This window comes from Hipposideros armiger, unplaced genomic scaffold, assembly GCF_001890085.2.
Source record: "Hipposideros armiger isolate ML-2016 unplaced genomic scaffold, ASM189008v1 scaffold_93, whole genome shotgun sequence".
Lineage (NCBI taxonomy): Eukaryota > Metazoa > Chordata > Mammalia > Chiroptera > Hipposideridae > Hipposideros > Hipposideros armiger.
Genome location: NW_017731443.1, coordinates 3,943,383 through 3,965,995, shown reverse-complemented (window position 1 = coordinate 3,965,995; position 22,613 = coordinate 3,943,383). Strand labels below are relative to the sequence as shown.

The window sequence follows — 22,613 nt, the reverse complement described above, 5'->3', positions numbered from 1 at the left end:
AAAAAAAAAAAAGTTATTTACAAAGAAGGGGGAGAGGTTTGGCAAAGGAAACATAACTGAAAAAAGCTCTGGGCTGGGTGCCTCACAGGCCAACAGAGAGGTCCCAGGAGCAAGACAAGAATCAGAATCAGTACCTGTATGCGACACTGGTCATACTCCCGCTTGGTGGGAGGCTCCTGGCTGGGAGAGGAGGGAACAGGACCCGGCTCTGTTGTTGGTGGGGATGGCTGAGAACCCACATTACCACCATACTGGAGGACAAAGTAAAACACTCCATCAGGCACGCACTCATCCTCAGAAGAAACACAGGGTAAGCCCATCCTTTCCCTCTGAAGCAGAAAAGGGGATTTACCAGCCCACTTACTTAATTACCCTCAGTATTGTCCCAGTCACCTACCTTCTTGGCTCTCTCGGCTTTGTCCCTTTCGATCTTTTCTCGGACTCTTTGTCTGGAATCCAGTCAGGAAGAAAACAGGTCAGGTATTGACAAAGCAAATATTGATTCCTTCCTCAGCTCTTATCCAACATCCCCAGCACCCGCACCTGGCTGCTAACTCTTCAGCTTTCTCCCGCCTCCGCTCCTCAGCGGCCCGGCGCATCTCATCTTCCTGCAGCCGCTGTCGTGCAGCGGACAACTCCTGCCCTTGTCTCCTGCGCTGCCGCTCCCGCTCCAATGCCTCCCGCTCTTCTCTTTCTTCACGCTCACGCTGCTTCTGGGCCACCAGCTCCAACATCCTGTGTTGCAAAAAGGAAAGAGCTCACGACAAATGGACATGGATTGGGAAGGTGAGTTTATAACAAGGGACTCCGAAAACAAAGTCATGGAACATGTGTCCCAAACAGACGAAAGAAAAACAAAAAAATGTCAAGAAAGGACAGAAGGAATGTGAAAAGTTCAAGGTTCTTTGATCAGGCTGTGTACTGGGGAGAAGTGGAAGGTGACCCTCAAACAGATTTTCCTTGCTATATACCTCTTAGTCTGTTCCTGTCTTTCCTCTTCACTCAAAACTGGTTTGCCTTCTCCTGCAGCGGACTCAGGTTCTACAAACAAGCAATCGGTATTATTACCCGTCCATCCTCCTCCGGCCCTCCTGAATAATCACACCGTGTCCCTCAGTCAGGACCTTCAGGGCCACCTTGCTCCGAGGAGGTGGGTTCCTGTCCCAGGGTATGTCCAAGGGGGGCTGCTAGGGGCTCGTCTACATCAGGGTCCTCTTCGTGCTCCATCAACCTGGCAGAGAAAGTCGGAAGGGAGATTAACATGGAGGCTGTCCGTCCCAGCAGTCCTCGGTCCCCTGCCACCCACTGTGAACGCTCACCAGTCCATCGCGGCCTCGATGCCCTGGTTCCCTGTGAGGGCCAGAGCCTTCTCCCTGGGGGCAGAAACACCGTGAATAGCGCCCAAGAGCCATGGTGACGGTCAGGCTGGGGCGTAGAGGCTGAGGCCAGGCTGGGGGAAAGGCCCGGACACATCCGCGACCCCGCGGGCCGGGGTTAGGGGGGCTGCCTTACGCGCGTCCCCTGGGGAAGCCCATCTCGATGAGACTCTCCAGAGCCGTCAGCTCCGCCATGACACCGCCAACGCCGCTTCCGCGGGGACCTGGGCAGACGAGGAGGGCGGAGGGGGTCAGCGCGGGGCGCCACCGGCCCGCGCGCAACACCGCCCCCGACGGGGCCCGGCCCGGCGCTCGCTCACTCACCCGGCTACGGACCCGCCGCGGACACTGACGAGAAGAAAGCGGAGGGGAAGCGGAAGTGCCTGGATCTGTTTGGGTCACGTGTAGGCGGATGTGGACGGGTGCCGCTGTGAGCCAGAAAACACAGGCCCGGCCCTAACGCCAGAGCTGCGCGGCCGAAGCCAGGCAGCTTGTGGGAGTCGCTGAGGTGGGGACGGCCCCCAAAGCCCGGGCACCTGGTGACGGTGGGGAAGAAGGACAGTGCGGCGCTGAAACCCATGGGTGGAAGAAGCCAGCTCCGGATATGGTCCCTTAGCGCAACCAGTTGGAAAGCTATTTGACAATGTTTATCAGGAGCCTTAGAAATGTGCATATCCTTTTTATTTTATTTTTTTTTATAAGAGTTTATTTGAGTTAAACTGACCACATATGCTGGGGAGCAAGATCTCAAATACTTTCGAAATGTGCATATTCTTTGTTAAAACTCTCCAGGGAATTGAGCGGTCTTCCTTCGGACCGCAGATGAGATTTTTGCAGAATACAATATCTCATCCTGTCATCACTTCCCTGCTTAAAACTTCTCCATGACACCCCAATCACTTAGGAGGAAATTTAAATGCTGGTAGTCTGGCTTCCTCCTGCCCCTTTTTTTGTTAGAGCCCGATCTGTAAAGTGAGGATAATAACAGCACCTACCACAGGTGCCTGGCAAGATTCTTGTGTAAGTACGTATTATGTTAGTAGTTAGTGCACAGTTTTATTTCCCACCACTTAAGGGTAATTTGTGCTTATTGCAGAATAGGCCCTCTCCCTCCTCTGGGCCTTTGCACCTACCAGTCCTTCTGCCTGGGATGTCCTTCCTGCCTCTTTGGTGGGCTTGGTTAATTCTCAGTTTTTGGACTGGATTCCGGGTTTGCTTTCTAAGGAAAGCCTGCATGGACCACCTCCCAGCTCCAGTATTTACCCCAGTAAATATTTATCCCCCTACTGTGAAGTCCTTGTTGATTTACTTAGTCCTCCACAGATACTTGGTCTGTTAGATCCCTAAAGGTGAAGCTCACTTTCAATCTTTAATAGGAAGTAGAGAGACAATAAATGACTGATATTGATAATGTATGCCCCAGAAACTTTTATTTATTTTTTATTTTTTTGAAAGATTTTTATTGGGGAATTGGGGGATGGGAACAGTGCTGGGGAATCGGGGGAAGAGGAACAGACAAGTGGTTGAGCTGTTGTTCAGCATCTTAGCTGTGGAGGGCAGTGTCACTGGCCCTCATATGTGGGATCTGAACCCGGGCCCTCTGGCGTCGCAAGCCAGCTCTTAACAACCGCGCCACTCGGTCAGTCCAGAAACTTTTAGATTAATGCTTATTTAATCATCACAACAATCATATGATATAAGCACTATTATTAGTCACAGGAAACAGGCGCAGGAAGATTAAACAATTTACCTAAGTTCACAAAGCTGGTCAGTAGCACAGCTAGGATTCAAACCTTAGTGAATTTAGTGAATGCAGTGTAAAAAACCACCATGCTGTTTTGCTTCTCCATGGTGAAGAGAAGAGCATCGGCTTTGGAATTGGGACACTTGGTCCCAAATGCTAACTCCTTACATGTAGCTTCAAACCATTTAGAACCTCACATTTCTCATCTGTCAAAAGGCGATACCAGGCTGGCTGAGTGGCGCGTTGGTTAGGAGTTGGCTTGGGTCACCAGCTCTGAGCAGCAGGGCCCCGGTTCGGATCCCACATGCGCTCTCTACAGCTAAGATGGTGAACAACAGCTCGACCTGGACCTGGGCTCTGTGAGTCGTGGGGGACGGTGTAGACTGCAGTGGAGCTGGTCAGCAGCAGGGGTGAGCTTTCATGAGCTGTGGTGAGCCACAGTGAGTGGCTGTCCAATGGCTGGTAAGCGACTGCCTCACCCGGGAAGAGCGCAATAATGATGGTGCCAACATGGGCCAGTGAAGCGACGTCCTCCACAACTAGACTGAAGAACAAAAGGACAGCAACTTGTCTGTTCCCCTTCCCCGGTTTCCCAACACTGCTGTTCCCCTCCCCAAATTCCCCAATAAAAAATCTAAAAATAAAAATAAAAAATGGCGATACCATCTCTTGGAATGATTGTGGTGAAGATTACGTGAGAATGCATGTAAATAATGAGATAGTAGGTTCTTATTACTTGTAAATGAATAAATGCTGAGGATACAGGAAGCAAATTAAAACGGCACAAAGTATTTGCTGCAGTGTGGTAAGCATAGTCTAGATAACAAATGTAAAATTTATCCTAGAAGTCTAAGAAAAGAATGATTAAATTGTATAGTACTGCCTCTTTGACCTACTTCCAGGTAAGTACCCTATAGAAATACAGAAACATGAGGATGCACCAAGAAGGATGTCTATAGCAAACACTGGAGACAACTTAAATGTTCTAACAAAGAGCCATGGCCACTGTCCGTTAAGGAGTATCCTCCTATGGAAAGTTATGCAGCCATAACTAAGGAGTCTATGATTTACCAATAAGGAACATTGTCCATAAGATACTAAGTGAAAGAAGAAAATATTTGCATTGCATAGGGAAAGATCTGCTCTGCTGCATGTAGTTACCCCTTGAGGAGGAGGGGACCTTCCACTTTATACTCTTCAGTATTACTTGAAATTTATATAAGGGTTACTTTTATAATAAAAAAATGTTATTAAGACTAGTAAAAGTAAGGATTATACTCTGTAGCAACTTAGACTTTTCTACATCCAGTTCATTCAAAAGTAAATTCAGGGCCAGCCGAGTGGCGCGATGGTTAAGAGCTGGCTTGGGACCCCAGAGGGCCCCAGTTCGGATTCCACATATGAGGGCCAGTGACACTGCCCTCTACAGCTAAGATGCTGAACAACAGCTCAACCTGGAGCTGGGCTGCTGTGAGTCACTGGCAATGGCATAGGTTGCAGCCCCTACTGCAGTGGGTTGCCATGGGCTACCGTGTGTAGCAGCGGCAGCAGGAGCGGCCCTCCGGAAGCTGCCGACTGATCTGCCTCGCCCAGGAAGAGCGCAATGATGGTGCCAACTTGGGCCAGTGAAGCAACGTCCTGCACAACTAGACTGAAGAACAAAAAACGACAGCAACTTGTCTGTTCCCTTCCTCCAATTTCCCAGCGCTGTTCCCATCCCCACAATTCCCCAATAAAAAATCTTAAAAAAAAAAAAAAGTAAATTCAAAATGATGTAGACAACTCTGAAAAATACATATGTGGACAGGGAGTTGAAAAGGATCATGAAAAATGAAATGTTTTCCTTTTACATTTGCTTTAATGTTGTTACAGTAGATAAACAATAGGCACATGGGGGGAATCCCTTGGTATTTTTGTATTATTATTTATGTATTTATTTATTTACTCTTAACTGGCAAAATGCAAGCTTGTCCCAGACAGCAGCTTGGGCTTTCCCTCTCTTCTCCACTCCATGTCAGTCATTTATTTCCACCCACCTCAGACACAGGTGGATTCTGAGTCAGGTGTGTCCATCCTGGATATCTAAACAAAAAGGAGAAGAAGAAGGAGTAGTCTCTGGCCTCAAACTCCTATCCTGCAGCAGCTTATTCTTAAAATCCCACTGAAGCCACCCATAGTGGCAGAGCCCTTCTGTGGGTGTTTGGTGGGGCTGCTAACTCCAGCCAGGGGGCCAAATCTGGCTCAGGCCTGATTTGTAAGGTTCATGAGCTAAGAATGGCTTTTACATTTTTATAAATGGTTACATGGTTATACAAGTACCTATACAATATCTTTGATTTTATCCTCTGGAACCACAAAAGCAGAAAATATTTACTATGTGGTCCTATGAGAAAAACTTTGTAGAACCTCTCTACTCCTTCCCCAGCCTGAGCCAGGACCTGCATGAGCTCCCAGGCAGAGCACAGAAGCTCAGAGAGACCCCGGCTGCACAGGGCAGCAGCAACCTGAACCTCCTCTAGGAGCGCGGGCTGAGCTCGCTGGGTGGCGGGCTCCGAGTGGCCGAGATGCCCGCGGGCTCCTTCAGAGCCTCTCAACGGGCCGGGCGGCGGGCTGAGTGCGGCGGGGGCAGCCACAGCGCTGGCGCAGGCAGAAGTGCCAGACCAGGGCACCACAGCTCAGCAGAGCCAGCGCCGTGCCCACCCCCACGGCCGCGTGGACCAGGCTGCGAGGTCGTGGGGGCACAGCCAGCCGGCCGCAGGGCCCGAAAGTAGGGCCGCCAGTGCCCTCGGGGCCCTCGCCACCTGCCCCGGGCAGGCTGCTTTCTCCGGCAGCATTAGCGGCCACCACGCAAACGACATAAGCGACCCCGGGCTTCAGTCCCTTCAGTTCTGCTCGGCGGATGGTAGAGTTGAGAGGGGGGCCCTTTTGGGGAGCCTCGCTGCCTTCCCCAAGCAGCAGCCAGTACTGGTGGACGGGGGAGGAGGGGGCACACCAGTGTACTATTGCACTGCCTTCCTCGGCCACCACGTGCACTTCTCCCAGGCGCGGTGGAGAGGGTGGTTGCAAAGGGCTGGAGAGCCCAGGGCACAGGCAGGCCCTAGGACTGGCCCTCTGCAGCTCTCTGCAGGGCACCTGCAGGTGGCGGCAGCGGTCGTAGTCACAGAGGACAGCTGGCAAAGGTGACCTCGGTGTCTCATCTTCCTCCTCTTCTCCAAAGTCTTCAGGGGCCAAGGGATGCACTCTGGGAACCAAGGAGAAGGTGACAGCCAGGAGCCACAGAAGGCAGGGAAAGCCCAGCATGGAGTCTGGAAGGGAAGGGGGTGGGTTGGTAAAGGTTGCTCAGCCCCCAAGATCTTCCAGGTCCTCTGCCTCAACAAAATCCTGGGGGACAAGGAAAACACCACTGGGGACCAAGAAGAGAACAGAAAAGAGGAGGGAACAAGACAGATACACTCATTTGTCAACCAACTTCTGAACAGCCTATGTGCTTATTTTCAGGCAAAAAAGAATAAAATATGGTTTGATAGGAGACAGATGTGTGACCAGCAATGTACCAAGTACTAGAAACAGTTAATAAATGAAGTACTGGTGGGGAAAAGGGGAGGAAATGATTTACTCAGCCTAGGAAGAAAGGTGGCGTAATTCCCAGCTGCCACTCAGAAAAGAAGTAAAACAAATATCAGTCAAGGACACCTGCAAAAACCCAGAAATGAGATGGAAAAAAAAGACATAAGGGGAGGTAAGGCCCTCACACCCCACCTGTCGCAGGAGTGCTGCCTGTTCTCCACCTCCCCGACTCCTGGCCCACGACAGCCCCTCACCAGTGCGCAGGCCTTGATGCAGTGGGAGTCTGCGACCAGATGTCTGTGGGTGTCAGGCCAAAGGGTCCCCAGGAGCACAGGCAGTGGGAATCTACGACGGGACGTCTGTGGGTGTCAGGCCGAGGGGTCCCCAGGAGCACAGGCTGCATTCAGGTTTTGTGTCTTCAATTTCAATTCTGTTTCGCTGGAAGCTTTTATACCCTTCAACTGTGATGTCACCACCTAGCCCCCCTCTCCCTGCCCCCCTTTCCTGGTGAGTGCCAAGAGGGTTGGTCCCTTCAGAAGGCCTGAGTCACGGGGCCGGGGGAAGCCACATGCAGTGGTTTCAGCTGGAGGCCAGGATGCCTGGGTTCTGAAAGGGGACTGGAATGTGGAAAACAGCCAGGAGCTGAGAATCCAAAGGCTGAAGTCATGTTTAGGGATGAGGAAGGGAACACAAGGGAGGGGGCGACCTGGCTGGTAGCAGAGAGGAAAACAGCTGTAGACAGCATGGGGCTTGGGCTACAAAATGCTGTTTCGGTAAAAATCATACCACATCCATGACAGTCATTTCCTGTCTTCTGCCTCCCAATGGACAGAGAAAGGGAGGGGTGCAGAGCGATGTAGCCGAGCTCTCCAGACCCACCCTGCACTATCCCCCTCCCCAGAGATGAGTCACGTGGATAGAGTAGACAAGATGTTTTCTCTCTTTGCACTTCTTAGGCTTATGAATGGAAATAGCTGTGGCTAAGACAGTGCAGGGCCTGGAGACCTTCCCCAGCGTAGCCCTTGACAAGACAACCTCCTCCAGTCAGGGTGGTGGATGCCTGGGAACCCAGGGTTTTCAAATGGCCCTAAATTATCACTTCAAAGAGTCAGAAGCACCTGGCAAGAATATAGTTTATTGGGGGAGCCACAAGAAAAGGAAGGGGTCAGGTGGAAAAGGGCTGAAGTCACAAACACATCAGGATAGGGAAGAAGTCAGTTCACCAAATCAGACCAACAACCCCAGATATCTGGTGGCTGTGTTCAGCTTGGGGGTGAAGTCTGAAGAGTGGAACAGGATTCTGCCCTGTTCTCTTTAGGAACTAGAGCAGGTGGGGTGCTGCCGGACAGAGCCCCCAGTGGGCTCAGAGCTGCCCAGAGTCTCCGGGGCCAGGGCAGGGGCTGAAGCAGGCAGGTTGGCCTCCGTCAGCAGGGCCGCATCTTCCCAGGAGCCTGAACCTGGGCAGGGGAGGGAAAAACAAAATCCCAAATGGGAAATTAGATAACCAGGGGCCCCTCCCCACCCAATGTGGCATCCTCCCAATCCCACCCCCACCCTACCGAGGTCCCCATGCAGGGCGGTGCCCCTCACCATCACTGGCCTCCGGCTCTAGCTCTTCCTCTCCACTCAGGGGCTGCTGATCTGGTTTCTCTTCCTCAGACAGCTGGCCCTCTGCAGCCACAGGGAGAGTGCAGAGGTCAGACTGGAAGAGGCTGAGGGGAGGGCTAGGAGAAGTTGGAAGGGAGGGATGCCTGAGGCACCATACCTGTCCCCGAGGGATCCTCAGGGCTCTCACCATCCTCTGTAATGTCTGACAGCTGGGTTGACTCCTCTTGGCCTTGGGGTAGAAGGCAGGGCAGAGCAGGGCTAAGGAGGCCACGCCTGGACGGCAGTGTCTTTTCTTTGACCCTCAGCTCAGTGTGTGAGAGCCTGAAGCCTCCTACTGGATGCTGCAGGAGCCCCCCACTCTCCCAGCCCCCATCACCTTTACCTGGCTGATGGGCAGAGATCCTTCCCTGGACTTCCTTTCGGGAACCCTCTCTTTTTCGGATGTTTACCTGTGGAGGAGAAACCACTCAGCAGTGAGGACTGCCTTCCCTCCCCAGTGATCAGGACCCTGCCGCCCGAGCCCCCAACGTGCCCTGGCCCATTCCCCAGTCAGAGAAGGATCACGAAGGGGAGAGGACGGGGTCCTTTGCGACCTGCAAAGCGAAGCGGTGTCGGGGCCAGATGCCTCCCCACACCCACTGCATGTAGCTGAAGAGCACGATGACGCTGAGGAAGGTGAAGTTGCTGGCGACACCTACGAAGGCGCAAGTCATTGGGAAGTTGTACAGCAGGTACCTGAGGCAGGGAAGAAGGGACAGGAAGTAGCATCACGGGAAAGCTCCAGCCTTCTCATAAGACAGCAGTTCTCAACTCTGGCTGTACATCAGAATTCCCTAGGGTGCTTCCAAAAAGTCTGATGGCCAGATGTGGACCTAACAAATTCTGGTTCAGTTGTTTTGGGGGCAGGGCCCAGGCATCGGTATTTTTAAAAACTTCCCCAGGAATCAAATGAACAAGCAAAACAAACGCAGACTCACAGAGGCAGACTGCTGGCTGGTGGTTACCAGAGAGGCGGGGGGGTGGAAGGAGGGCGAAATGGGTAAAGGGGGTAAACTACATGGTGATGGATAGAAAATAGACTTTTGGTGGTGAGCATGCCATAGTATATACAGATGTTGCATTATGTTGTACATTGGAAACTTACATAATGTTGTACCAATGTTACCTCAAAGAAGAAAAAAAAAAGGCTCCCCAGGGAACTGATAGGCTGACGTGCAGCCAGGGTTGAGAGCCTGTGGCCCAGGTAAAACCTGTTACCTCTGCTTAGGACCCTCTTCTCTTGACGGCTCCATGAGAGCTGCTGAGGCCCACTTCAGTGGTTCCTCACCTGAGCCCAGAGAAGTGGGCATGGATGCGGAGGTAGGCTCCGTACAGCTGGATGCGCTTGCTGTGGACCTCGATAAACGCTCCGGTGGTCGGCACATACTGCAGGGGCCAGGGTGGAGGGGTGGTAGCCACGTCAGGCCGGGATCTTGCTCCTGACAATCTGAGGCCCGCGTCCAGCCTCTGCTGCTGTCCCTCCTGACCGAGCCCAGAGGCTCCTCAGGCAGAAGTCTGGGCTTATGGGGAGGGCTGTCTCCTAGTCCTCCTTCACCCCCCTTACCGAGTTCTCTCTATATTCCGGGTACAGCTCCACCTCCAGGAGCTGCTTCTGCTCTGCAAAGCCAAACAGCAGGAGGCTAGAGAAGACCAGTGTGTCAATCATCTGGAGAAGATCTGAGCGGTAATGCAGCATCACCTGCCAGGGCCAGGAGAGAGAGGTTGGGGACTGATACCTGCAGATTCCCACGGCCCCTCAGTCACCCCTGAGAGTCTATGAAGGCTGCTGCTTCCTCAGGTCCCCTGCTCCCTCACTTTCACTTCCTATAACGTCCCCCCCAGTCTTGACCCCATTGTTCCAAATGCTTGAGTGCCGTCCCTGCTCTGCCCTACCTAACACACGTCTATTCCGGCACAACAAAGGACCCTCTTCAAAGAAGCCTTCCTAGGACAAGCCTAACACTGTCTCTCATCTACCTTTCCCCCAGATGGTTCTATAATCCAGAATAGATTAAGCCCCAGTGCACCATCTGGGGCTTTTTTCCCCGTGTAGACATTTAGGGATTTGCTTTCATCATGTGGTTTTGTTGACAATTAAGAATGGAGTCTAAAGGGCCGGCCGAGTGGCTCAGTTGGTTAAGCGCTCTTTCAAGAGTTTGAGCTCTGAGCAACAGCGGTTCGATTCCCGGCCCGAGCTGAGCAGCCACTGAGCTGCCAACAGGTGGCAGGATGGCTTAGCTTAAAAAAAAGAAGAAAAAAAGAAAGAATGGAGTCTAACATTCATTGAACACCCACTATGTGCTAATAAACACTTTGCATTTCCTGACTGAATCCAAACTAGTCTTGCTATAGGGAGTTACCATCATACCATTTATAATACTTTATAACCAAGGGGGTTAGTAAGTTGCCCCTCAGCTAGTATGTTCCTGAGTGATGATTCGAGCTCATGTCTGTCTGTCTCCAAAGAAGCCCGTTTTCAGAGCGGCTCCACTCTTCAGACTTTACCCCAAAGTTGGACGTGGCCACCAGATATCTAGGGCTATTTGTATGATTTGGTAAACTGAGTCCTCTTCCCTATCTGGATGTGTCTGTAACCTCAGAGCTAGGACGTTTTCTCCTGAAGGCCAACCCAGATATTCTAACATCTATCGTCATTCTCCACACCCTCCCATACAGTCCACGAACACTTACGGAGCGTGAAGAAGTGGAGATGATTCGGCCGCCTCTGGTGTAGCACGAAATGGTGACCAGGAACATGCCCAAATTTTGATTGACGGGGGACTCTGGCAGCTCAAGCTCTAAGGTAACGCGGTACGGCTGTCCATACATCAGCACCTGCCCGAGGTAGCCCCATCTCTCCTCAAAAATGTGTACTTGTAAACTGTACGGTCCCTGTTCCACTCCTCCTGTACCCCTCCAAACACTGTGCCACAACCCCCTTGGTTAGAGCACTAGAAGACCTCTCCATCTCTCTCATCCCAAGAACGTGCTGCCCCCTACTGGTGGCTGGATCCCTCCCACTTCTGAGATCTGAGTCCAACGGCCCTGAGAAACAGGCTGTCGTCTTTTCCAAAGAACCATCGTGTTGCCAACTGGGCCATCTGTGACTCAGGCCTGTCCCCAGGAGGCCATCCCCCTGGGTCTAACCTGCCTTCACTTACATTATTAATTAACTAAGTGCCAGAAATGCTCACCATCTCCCTAGCCAGCTCTTGCACAGTCATTGTTGCTCCAGATCATCTTTATATCATTCTGGGTCCCTTACACTGGTTCTGTTGGCAGAACCCTGAGACTCCCAGTGGGAAGCCTTCTTCTCTGGGATTAACCTGAAAAGGTTAAAGACTTGCCACCAAACATATCCTAGTTTTTCCTGACCATTCCTATATTCCTCTAATCCTATATTCAACTATGTTCCCGTAGCATGACCCCCTTAGGGTGGTATATAAGATTCACAGGGGTGATGGGAAAGCTTTTGTTTTTAACAAAAGAGGGAATGGATTTAAGGGGGGAAATAAAACTGACAAACGCTGCCTTAGCCCATACTGAACCAGCTCCAAAATCTGGATATGACTGATGGTCCTCTCAATATTTTATCACTAGGGTAAAAAGGTGGGAAGCCTGTGATCCAAGCCTTTATACAGATTCTTATTTTCAGTCTGAATTATTTGTTGAAAAAAAGAATGGATTCCAAACAGAAAAATCCAAAGAAATAAAGGATTTTCTGTAGTGTTTTGAAAAGTTTGCAACTTATGTAGTAGCAGATAAAATTTCTATTGTAAAATCTAATTTGCAAAATGTTCTGAATAAAGTCGTTGAAAATGAAAAAAAAAAAAAAGGATTCCATGAGATTCCTACCCTTCTATAAAGGCCACATGAATCTAAGCCAATTGTTTCTCTGAATTCTTTGAAACACTAAAATAGTTCTCTGGGTGGGCTGGAGGGAAATGGGGAGTGACTACTAGCTAATGGGTATGGGTTTCTTTTTGGGGTGATAAAAATGTTCTAAAACTGATTGTAGTGATGGTTGCTCACCTCTGTGAATATACTAAAAATGACTGTGCTGTACATTTTAAATGAGTGAATTGTATGGAATGTGACATAGCTCAGTAAAGCTTTTGTGTGCATGTGTGTACATGTATACATATTTTTAACTAGTAATTGTGTCTAAATGTCATCTCCTCCAAAGGGATCCACAGAATCTGATACCAGAACCTTCTGAATGACTCCACGCCTTTGTCCACATGTGTCTACCGGATAGGCAGATTCTCCTCCTAAATCCCCATTCCCACACAATAGTCACCCTTTCTTAAAAGATCCACTTCGAGCCTCACCATCTCCATAGTCTCACACTGACCTCTCAAATTCTTCACAGATTCTTCTAAAAGGCACAATCTGCATCTCACACTTCACAATTCTTACAATGTATAGAATTCTGTTAGACCTGTGGGCTCCTTGAAAGCAGGACCACATCTACTTCTAGCAAGGTGTTACACATAGGATAGACACATTATTTCATCCATCCATCCATCCATCCACCCATCCATCCATTCAAAAATGTTCACTTCAAATGAACAAAACGATCAACCTGCTTTAATTATCAGGGACTTGGGCTGGATCTCCCCTTATTCTTCAACTTACCCTTGGTTCCTTATCCAGCAACCCTGCACCCTTGCTTTAGGCTCCCTGCATCACCACTGTGATCTCTACAATGGGCAGCCACACAACTGTATGTGCCATCCCAGGGGCAGAGATACTGAGGCTTTGTTCCTAATCCTCTTAATATATTCCTATTATTACCTATCATCATCATCATCATCATCATCATCGCCACAGAAGCACAATGAATCAATGTCTTCTCAGAACATTCCATAATCTCCAAGTTCCTTTCCTGAGTAGCAGCACTATGATAAAAAATCTCTGTACTGCAATGCCCAACATTCCACCTCTTTGAAATTTTCCATTTGGGGTCCACTCATCTAACCTGGTAAGTTCTTTTGCTAGCGTATGGCTACTCGGGATAAAATGCAAAGTGTCACAGGAGACACAATCTCCCAGGTTATTTGTATTGTCAAATAATGCCAGTCTAAACCCCAATCCCAGGGAACCTGACTGCACTTCTTCCCTTACACCCCTCCCTGCAGAGTGACCATTTATTTCTATCCTGTGTTTTCTATGTTTACGTCGGTGTCCTCCCAAGTACCATTTTTGAAAAATAATTTTCAAATGACTTTTAAATTCTGAAAGTAAGTTTGACCACTGATTACTTTGAATATGTTGCTGGCTGACAACTCGAACAACTCTGGTGATTAGAAATGATGTTGCTCCACCCAGGTCCTTTGGAAGTGTTCAGGGATCCTACCCTTTTTTATCAGAGCCTCCACCAGCTTGCCTAATAAAGAGGGATGCATTCCCATTCTGCATTTCTTAGGGTTGGCAGGTTTGCTGAAGTCATCCCTGGCACCTGGCCAGTCCTCTGGCACAGTACCCTTTGTAATGGCAGGCACATGTATTTGTCAATACTTTCATAACTTTACATACAAGCTTTCAAAACTCTTGGGTAGATTCCATCCTCATCCAATTAAATAGTTGATTTGTTAATTTAGGTTCATTTAGGTATAAACCACACCTCATCTAGTAGATATGGCCTGGCTGAAACAATTGAGAACATTGCTAACACCTCTTGCAGTAAACAATCCATACAATTCACTTAGACTTTTGTTCTCCTTGACAGCCTTCCTTCCTTAGTCTCTATTACTCAATCTCTGTTCTCAAGCTCTTTCTCAAGCCTTCCTGTTTCCAGTCACCTAAGTGTTAATGCAACCCCTCTTCAGCTTCAATACTTACGCGGTCACGTCCACTCTTAGCTAGGGACACGTTGGCAACAGGAAAGGAGCAGAGTAAGGAGGTGGAGGGGTCACAGTCGGTCCTAAATGAGAATGGGGATGACACTCCGCTAAGTTGTGGAGTCTGCCTTACCTGTCCACATCCCTCGTTGGCTCTCTAACGCTCCCTGTCCCCCACCCCTTCTCCCAGAGCAGGCACCCGTCTCTGTTACAGAGATGGAGAAGAAATGCAGCTAGGAAGGAGACCCAAGTGATTCTCATTCTCTTGCTGTTATTTCAGCTTGTTTCCTCTCATTAGAGAAGACATTCTTAGATGGGACTTAATGGACACTTAGTTGAATAGTTTCAGACTGAAGTGTTTCTAAAAACTCAACTTGGGGAGCTTGATAAAAATGTAGATTCCTGGGCTCACCTCCAGATTCTGATTCAATAGTTCTGGTCTGGGGCCTAGTTTGAGACAACTCCTCCAAAGGAATCCACAGATGGTCTTTAAGAGGATCATGAACCCCCTTAAGTTGTAGGCAAAATTGCACGTGGGTGTGTGTGCATACAGCATAAGCACGGGCATGTGGATACATTTTTATGGCAGAAAGAGCCATAACTTTCAAGAGATCCATGACTCTTAAAAGTTTAAGCAGCTCTGCCTTAGCAATTACTGCTCATGACCAGGACAGGGGGAAAAAACCAAAAACTTTAGACCATTGATAATAATGCCCTTATCAGTAGCTCTTGATTGGTCCTATAACCCTTAAGAGAAGGCGAGAGAATTTGTCAGGGTCTGTAAAATGGGTGGGTTACGTACCCAGTTACCTGGTATTTCCATAATCTTTATTGTGCAGTAGACTATGGGGAATGGGAGGAAGTAATGTAAAAGGCAGATTACTGCTTTCCTAACACCTCCTCTAATACAGGCCAGGTTAGTTCTGAGATGACCCAAGGGGTTGGCTAGGCTCAGAAGTCTACTGTGGCCCTGAGAGGTCTGAGCCAACCTAAATGGAACTGTCCCTCATGATGACAGTCTAGAAGGAGGATTTCTTCTTCTTTTTTCTTATTCTTCTTTTTAACCAGAGGTTGATTTAGGACCCTAGAGCCCTTATCAGCCCAAACCTGCTCCAGGCTTGGGCTGTGACAGGTAAGAAGTCATATAAGCACACTGGGCCCAAGTTTCCTTCTCTGTAAATGAGGGGGTTGAACTGAAAAGCTCTATTCTCCCACAGGATTCCTCCACGATAGAAAATCCCTCTCACCTGTAGTAGAAATGCACAGGGCTGAGGTGGCTGACTGTCGGCATGTAGGAATAGTAGAAGGAACCGTAGAGAAAGACAGACACCCAGAGCAGGAGGAGGATGGTACAGAAGAACACCCCAAACTGCAGCAGCAGCTTTCGGGCACGGCCTGCCAAGACGTGGCCCACCTCCTGGGCCCACAGCATGGCAGGTACTGGTGGGTCGTTGACCATGGTGGGGACTGCAGAGGGTCTGGCCCCGGGTTCAGGCCTTGAGTTCCTAGCTGTTTTGCCACCTGGATGCCACCCCTGGCCATGGGATGAAGCAGCTGGAGGTTCCTGGAAAAAGACAGAGATGGGAAAGAATGGCTCCTTTCTAGGGGGGAGGTGGGGACAAAAGGGACAAGGTTACTGGATTGGCATTGAGGAACCAGAGATTGAAGGACATAGCAGTCTTTGTTTCATATGGACTTTCTCCAAATGTGTTTTTCAGCCAGTTATCCCCTCCCTTTCCTTCACTGGGCTTTGTTCACCCCCAGTGCCAGAGCTCCTCATTTGAACTTGTCCTCTGGCCACATGATTCTGGGACAGGCCACCTTGATATTCATAGCCACATATAACATACGGAGGATGGGCACCTTAAAATTCTTACAAGGCGCTTGTACACACGCGATGACACAATCCACACAAGCGGATGCACAGAAAGAGCGCAGAGACTTGCCTAAGGTCGCACAGCCAGACTCAAAGCAAGCAGCCGAAGCGCACTCACAATTGCCTCCCGAGTTTCTCCTCTCCTCCTGGAGCTGCGTTCGCTCCCCTACCGGGCCGCGACCCAGGCCGGATAGGGCGTCCTGCAGCCTAGGTCCACTCCCTGCCAGGCCCCTCCGGCTCGCGGGTGGGCGCAGCGCCCGGAGCCCCGATTTAACCGCGCCACCGCGGAAAAAACCAGCCCGACCGGCGCCAGGGCTCCGCAGACTCACCAGCCTCGCGCGCTGCCTAGGCAACGGCAAGAGGGACTTCCGCCTCCTGGGTAAGCCCCGCCTTCTTCCGCCAGTTGCCAATGTAGCCCCGGGGGGCGGCCCTTGTCCGGGGGAGGGGCACGGCGCAGGGGGCGGGGCTAGACGTGAGAGGCGGGGCCCTCCGGACGGCAGGGCTCCCCGCCTCCGCGCGCTCCTCACTGTCCCTCCCGGTGGTCTGTCACTCTCTGGTTACCATGACCAAAGGGGAAAGGCGCCTCCCACCGGGTCCCCAAGATATATCCAGCGGATGCTATGAGTCACCGCATCCCCCTCGGCCCGGTTTTCAAGGCCGCAATCACGGCCCTCCGTCCACACCTTCACCACCCACCATTTAAACCCCGAAAAGAGGGAGAGTGTTAGCCATCCAGTTGGCGCTGACTTTAATCGCTCACAGGCCTTTGGACCCGTAGGCATCCAAGGCGGAGAGCATTCGGCTGGAGAACGTTGCAGCCCCTTGTTGCGCCATGCGCCGGCGCTCTGGATGTCCACTAGTCACAAGAGTGGTAGCATTTCAGACCCATTTTACCTCCAGCTTTTACGATGCGTGATCGCTCTCTGACCCTAACCAGAAACTCTCTTTCAGAGTCCCCACAACATATTATCTAGACTAGGTCTCGGAAGGCGGCACCTTCTATTTTGTATGTCTATTCACCCCAACTAAGAGCCCTCAAAGGGTAAGGTCAGTGTTGTTGGCATCTTTGCATCACCCACAGCACCATGCACGACGATGCAGGCGTGGGAGGTACTCTCTCAGGCTAATACCCCCACCCCCACCCAGGAAGCCCATCTATTCCCAGAAACCCCCACTGACTCTCCCCACAATGTCCCCTACCTCTTCTTTGTCCGATTCTTTGATCTGGTCTCTGCACGCCTCTTTTCCCCCAGCTTCTTTTTGGTCTGCCATTTCTTTAGACATCTTCCTGACGTACCTCGCTGGATCTTCAGTCACTTGTAGCTAGCTAGAAGGCGAAGTGGTGATCTAGCAGCTGATACCTGTAGCTCATCACATTTTCCTGGATGTGGGGAATGGAGGGTCCCTGGGAGAGAAACGAAGATTCACTTGCTAAATGCTGTGTCAGAGTAGAGAAAGGAGGGGATGAGGGGGGCGACTGCCCAGCTGATGTCTGATTTTCAAATGCGCAGGGTCCCCTGCAGACTCTACTGCAGGGGCTGTCACAGGTCCAGACCACCCCATTTGAGGGGGGAGTCTGCCTGGGCCTCAGCTTCCTCCAGCTCCTTTGGGGAGGGCTCTAGCCCAGACCTAGAATGCCTGCAATGGGGGAGGGGCAGGTAGTGAGACAGTAACAGTGGGGGAGTGCACAGGGGCTGCAACGGAGCAGCCAGGCTCCCCCATTGGCCAGGCAGTTGGTATGCTCCAGGATCTGAGCAGCTCCTTCTAGCATCCTTCATCCTTCAGGTACCAGCTGTCTGGGCAGCGCTTGAGCTGCAGAAACTGGGACTAGCCTTCAACAGTCCACTGACCTGACCCTTCCCAGTGGCCTTCCCTGTATAAGCTACTTCTGCTGCTGCGTCAGATACTTTCAGCTGCAACTCCCTGCAAGGTGGGGCATCCATCTAAGGCAGAAGGTTTTGGTGTACCCCACTGACTCTACTCCCTAGGGCTGCTGCTGCCTCTGGCCTCAGGTGAGTCAGGAGCATCTTGCATTCTTCCCTGGGGGCTCAAGGGGCCAGGTGGGGATTTTATGCCATTCCATCAGGGAGGGGCTCTTTCTGGTTGAGGCTTTCAGAGCTGGGAACACACATAGCTTGACAGGCTGAAAAGCCTCAAGTCATTTGTATGTATAATGATCTGTGGCCCAGGCCATATGGGAATTTGGGGAGCATCTCATCCCACCCTCTCCATTTTCTCAGCCGAGGATGACAGGGATGGGAAAGGCCACAGTGGAGGATGGGGATAAAGGGGGGAAAATATCGGGGCACATTACCCAGCCTTATAAAGGTTGTTGAGGAGTGAGCATGGAGGGTGGCCTTCAGTTGAGATTGTGCAGGGCCCCCTATCATGCTGAACTGTCCTCTTTTCTCCAGGATGAAAGGGGAGACCCCTGTGAACAGCACTATGAGTATTGGGCAAGCCCGCAAGATGGTGGAACAGCTTAAGATTGAGGCCAGCTTGTGCCGGATAAAGGTGGGTGGGACCCTGGATCCCGTTTGTTGACCCAGCTGTGCTGTAGGTTCCCACACCTCAGGATAAGAGATGCTTTCTTTTCCTTGACTCCCTGAGAGCAGGGGAGGACTCCTGGGCTCTGTAAGGAGAGGTGTCCCCAGGCCTCTGTGGGGATGAGGGAAGGGAAGACTGTCTGAAGGAATCTTAGAGATGGATGAGATAACCCATTTGGGAAGGGAGGCTGCAGTCCCTTTCAGGGCTTCTGGCTAACAATTCCCCTCCTGGCTTTGCCCCAGGTTTCCAAGGCAGCAGCAGACCTGATGACTTACTGTGATGCCCACGCCTGTGAGGATCCCCTCATCACCCCTGTGCCCACTTCAGAGAATCCCTTCCGGGAGAAGAAGTTCTTCTGTGCCCTCCTCTGAGCTGCCCTGTCCCTCCTCACATCTCCTCACCTTTCCTTTCCCTCTCCTGGACCCTTTCTTAGGTCAGTAACTGGCGTCAGCCCCAGAGGGTCTCCGCATCCCTTTCCTAGCCCTTGCTCAACCCTGTGAGGTTATCTGAAGCACAAGGCCCTCCCTCACAAATGTCCACTCCATTTCCTCGCCCACTGTGCTAACCCCAAGCACCCTTTGCTCCACCCACAGAAGGGCCATGAGACTCTGCCAGCGTCCTGTCTGCTTCCCTCTGTGACCTGCTCAGACAATGGGGAGAGGGATGGGCCGGGTGCTTGCTCTCAGTCTCACCTGGAGCTATTGGAAGGGTAAAGCCATTTGAAGAATAAAGTCATCCAGAATCTCAGAGGGCAGCTCCTGTGTTAGCGTTCTTGGGGGAGAGGATCATTAGTCAATAGATGTGGGGGTGGCTGCGGCAGTTGAAAGGCTTAAATCATTTGTATGATACCCAGAGAACAGGGCCAGTCAAAGCAAGTTAGACATTGTCTAGGATCGGAGATCGGTGGGCTTGGGAGAGGGGGAGAGGTGGTGGGCGCGAGAGAGTACTCAAATGGAAGAATTAAGTGACAACAGACACCCAGAGGCTACGGAGAGCGCGCCGCGCGCGCGCACACACACACACACACACACACACACACACACACACACACACACACACACACACACACACACAGAGGCAATGAACAATGAAGGCAAGTGAAACTGAAAACAGACCGAACCCCGGGTGGATTTAGGGAAGGGTTCGGGAGGGCAGCAGCAGACAGGATGAGCCCAGTAACGGAGGGGAGGAGCTTGGTTCCAGTTCCCGCGGAGGGGCCGGTTTTACGTCTAAGATGGCCGCGCCCACTGCCGGCCCCTTCCCAAGATGGCCGCCACCACGGGACCTGTGCCAACATGGCGCCCCTACGTCACTGCGTTTCACCGTACAGGCTTCTCCGCCAGTCCCGTTCTTAAAATGGCGGCCCGAGGCACCCACCAGAGCTCTCAATATGGTCCCCTTGGTGCTCGTCAGGTCTTAAAATGGCTGCTCCTGCCTTCATCAACTCAATATCCACTCTCACCAACCCAGTCTGGAAGTTGACACCCCCCCCCATCTCCCCGCCCCGATCCAGGTGAAGGCCCACGGGAGGCTATAGCCAAAGATCACTGGACAGGGGGACTCCAGCGAGCACTGCTTCGCAGGCTCTGGTCACTTGAATATTGGGATACAATTTAGGTTTCTACAGTTTGCCGAACAGGGGCTCCCTCTGGAGCGTAACAGTGCGGTCAATGTCCCATGTCATTTGTCTTGGGCGCTGTTCCTTGGCCACCTCCTGGTCCTCTTAGGAGTTGGAAATTTGGGTTTCCTGGGGGAATGGGGGTTTGCTCTGCTTCTATTTCCCCTCAGGCCCATTCTGTCACACTCGCCAGAAGCAATGTCCTTGCCTCTGGTGTGCCCACCACCCCGTGGTCCAACATGCCACATGGCCAGGAGCCAAACCTAAGACTTAATGTCTCACAAGCGCCTCCCAGACTCAAACTTGGCAGACTGCCTCTCTAGAAGCCTTTTCCTCCCATGGGTGAACATACTGAGGTGGGACCAGGGCCGAGACAGAGAAGGTAACAGTCCCTTGGATGGATGTCCTGCACCTCATGGATTGTCAAGATCCCCTAAATTCAGAGATACAAGCTTCCCAGGGGAAGCCTAGGCCATCTCATGTTTTGTGCCTGGATACACTTGGGGTTGGGGGGCTGCCTCTAATAGCAGGGTGACCATATTTAGGGATAGCCCATCACCCCCAGCTTCCCCACACCTGCACAGAGGAAGAGCGAGCAAGGGGAGAGGAACAGAGAGGAAGCTGGGAAAGGAACCAGGTTGCCCTCCTGAAGTGGGGACCTACCCCTATTCGGTTCAGGAGCCTGCTTAATTCCCTCTTGGTGCTTCGTGAAAACCCCTGCATCCTGACAGTGTCTGGCACATAGCCCACACTCAAACACCTAATGAATGGATTGTGTTATATATATGCTTAAATGGCAAACAGGACATAGCAGACACTTAGAACTTTTCTCTTCTCCTACTGCATCACAGTGTTTGGCAAATTCCTGAGAAGTGAAAATCTCATCAGCTCAGACTTGGTAAAAAGCCAGAAGTACTCAATAAATGTAACCTTGATATTTTTTTCAAAATCCTTTGCTCAATTTTTCTGCACACTAAATTTTCATACAAGATTAGGGGTAAACGGCTGCAGCCTAGTTGGGGAGAAAACGGAGCTTAACAAGTTACTAGAGACAAGCAAGGCATGAGCTATAAATAATCATTAAAATTATTAATTAACTCTAATACTAAGTAACTTTAAATAACCTAGAGAATGGGCAGACACTGAAATCAAGGGTAGTCTTTAGGGTATCATAAGCCTCTGAAGTCTGAATCTTGTCACCTATAAAAGAGAGAAGTTAGAGGAGTATCTAGATCTCTATCACTACTTCAGAACACTGGATTGCCATGAGCCTGTGGCACCCCAACCTCAACGAGTCTGACCATTTATTAGAAATTACAATTAGGATCAGTCCAGGGTTGGCAATACAACAGAGCTTTTGTTAAAGTTATATTCCATTCTTCAAATTCACTAGGAAATAACCCCCATCAAACATCCTCTGTTGAATGAGTAGGCTTTTCCTCCTCAGTGGTAATTATTCATAAATAAACTTATTTGGCTCCTAAATGGAACCTTACATGTAACTTCAAGCATCCAACTGGTTTTAGTATAGGCCAAATACACAGAGGTCATGATTTATAATTTATTTTCTTCTATTCCAATGGCTCAAACTTTTAGCATAAGCACATACTAAGTAGGCCAACGGACCCCCGAGTGAAGACATGGCTGGCTCCCAAGTGAAGTTGTGGTAGAATAGGAAGGGAGTAACCATGTGAGAGGAAAGCCATCCTTGATCAGACTCAGTGCAACGTGAGGAAGCAACAGCAAAAGCAAATAAATCAATCCCCCAGATGACACACTCCACCCCAGTCAGTGCAGCCACAGGAGATAGAGTGAATTCAATCCAAATGGTTATTTATTCTAAAACTGGAAGCTACTGTGCCTACATTTTCGCCAGAATGTTGTAATGAGAACAGGGGAGGAAAAGGTTACAGATGTAAACAATGACACAGTTACATTTTTTTAAAATGGTAAAACCCTTTTTTACTGGCCACTTCCAAGAATGCTTTACAGGTTGTGCAAAAACATTTACAAGCTCCATGTGGTGTTTGTTTTTCTCACAAGCTTTTCCATCTACAACTACAACAGACGTCAGATAAAACACTAAACAAGTCTTCTAAGGAAAGCAAGGCTAGGGATCCCTCCTGTTAATCCACATTTGCCCCCTTAACATTATTTTTTCATAACAAAAAGACAGACAGAAACAAAATCCAGACATCTACTGTTGTTGCGAGTGATCTCTTGGACTAAACCAACAAGGATGTGGCAGTCTCACTCTCTACCCATCTAGAAAAACAGCTTTTTTTAAATAAAAAAGATGACTTTCTAGTGTCAAAAATTAACAGCAAGTACCTCTCCAACCCGCCCTCCCCTCCAAAAACCCAAAGCGCCATAGGGTTTGTCCCCCTGGCCCTGA

General features: G+C 50.4%; 4 protein-coding genes across 8 annotated transcripts in view; 1 reads left to right on the top strand and 3 right to left on the bottom strand.

Annotated features, from left to right (window-relative positions):
• UBXN1 (UBX domain protein 1) overlaps positions 1-1,797 on the bottom strand; it is a 9,242-nt gene extending 7,445 nt beyond the window's left edge. Inside the window, exons 1-8 of one of the 2 annotated variants that reach the window (XM_019645094.1) lie at positions 1,701-1,797; positions 1,513-1,600; positions 1,320-1,373; positions 1,125-1,231; positions 972-1,041; positions 544-735; positions 398-449; positions 135-251 (exon numbers count right to left, since the gene is read on the bottom strand). In XM_019645094.1, coding sequence (XP_019500639.1) covers positions 135-251; positions 398-449; positions 544-735; positions 972-1,041; positions 1,125-1,231; positions 1,320-1,373; positions 1,513-1,571 — 651 coding nt within the window. In that variant the 5' untranslated portion in view covers positions 1,572-1,600; positions 1,701-1,797. The remainder of the gene's footprint in view (positions 1-134; positions 252-397; positions 450-543; positions 736-971; positions 1,042-1,124; positions 1,232-1,319; positions 1,374-1,512; positions 1,601-1,700) is intronic. The other variant, XM_019645095.1, reaches the window with a different exon arrangement.
• A 3,133-nt stretch (positions 1,798-4,930) lies between these two features.
• On the bottom strand, positions 4,931-7,289 carry LRRN4CL (LRRN4 C-terminal like). Of its 2 annotated transcripts, none has more exons than XM_019645284.1 (2): positions 6,880-7,289; positions 4,931-6,425 (listed from the first exon to the last, which is right to left on the bottom strand). In XM_019645284.1, the coding sequence occupies exon 2, from the start codon at positions 6,418-6,420 to the stop codon at positions 5,701-5,703; it is 720 nt and encodes a 239-aa protein (XP_019500829.1). In that variant the 5' UTR covers positions 6,421-6,425; positions 6,880-7,289; the 3' UTR covers positions 4,931-5,700. The 2 variants fall into 2 exon arrangements, with proteins under 2 accessions (XP_019500829.1, XP_019500828.1); XM_019645283.1 differs by having other exon boundaries at positions 6,942-7,287.
• A 513-nt stretch (positions 7,290-7,802) lies between these two features.
• On the bottom strand, positions 7,803-17,641 carry BSCL2 (BSCL2 lipid droplet biogenesis associated, seipin). 3 transcript variants are annotated; one of them, XM_019645280.1, is made up of 11 exons: positions 17,254-17,641; positions 15,425-15,741; positions 14,179-14,260; positions 11,026-11,169; positions 9,899-10,033; positions 9,623-9,720; positions 8,889-9,030; positions 8,678-8,744; positions 8,453-8,524; positions 8,278-8,358; positions 7,803-8,144 (listed from the first exon to the last, which is right to left on the bottom strand). In XM_019645280.1, exons 1-11 carry the CDS (start codon positions 17,335-17,337, stop codon positions 8,002-8,004), a joined length of 1,365 nt encoding a protein of 454 aa, XP_019500825.1. In that variant the 5' UTR covers positions 17,338-17,641; the 3' UTR covers positions 7,803-8,001. The 3 variants fall into 3 exon arrangements, with proteins under 3 accessions (XP_019500825.1, XP_019500826.1, XP_019500827.1); XM_019645281.1 differs by having other exon boundaries at positions 7,803-8,138; XM_019645282.1 differs by lacking the exon at positions 17,254-17,641 and adding an exon at positions 16,172-16,446.
• Positions 17,642-17,776: 135 nt separating this feature from the next.
• On the top strand, positions 17,777-19,347 carry GNG3 (G protein subunit gamma 3). Its single transcript, XM_019645285.1, has 3 exons — positions 17,777-18,065; positions 18,468-18,567; positions 18,843-19,347. Exons 2-3 carry the CDS (start codon positions 18,469-18,471, stop codon positions 18,969-18,971), a joined length of 228 nt encoding a protein of 75 aa, XP_019500830.1. The 5' UTR covers positions 17,777-18,065; position 18,468; the 3' UTR covers positions 18,972-19,347.
• The last annotated feature ends 3,266 nt before the right edge of the window (positions 19,348-22,613 follow it).

Excerpts from the sequence above, each read along its gene's own strand:
- GNG3 (XM_019645285.1), top strand. The coding sequence starts at position 18,469 with ATGAAAGGGGAGACCCCTGTGAACAGCACTATGAGTATTGGGCAAGCC. Across the intron at positions 18,568-18,842 it reads CCAGCTTGTGCCGGATAAAG|GTTTCCAAGGCAGCAGCAGA; the intron begins GTGGGTGGGACC and ends GCTTTGCCCCAG.
- BSCL2 (XM_019645280.1), bottom strand. The coding sequence starts at position 17,337 with ATGTCTAAAGAAATGGCAGACCAAAAAGAAGCTGGGGGAAAAGAGGCG. Across the intron at positions 14,261-15,424 it reads CCTGTGCATTTCTACTACAG|GACCGACTGTGACCCCTCCA; the intron begins GTGAGAGGGATT and ends ATTCTCATTTAG. Across the intron at positions 8,359-8,452 it reads TGAGGATCCCTCGGGGACAG|AGGGCCAGCTGTCTGAGGAA; the intron begins GTATGGTGCCTC and ends CTGTGGCTGCAG.
- LRRN4CL (XM_019645284.1), bottom strand. The coding sequence starts at position 6,420 with ATGCTGGGCTTTCCCTGCCTTCTGTGGCTCCTGGCTGTCACCTTCTCC.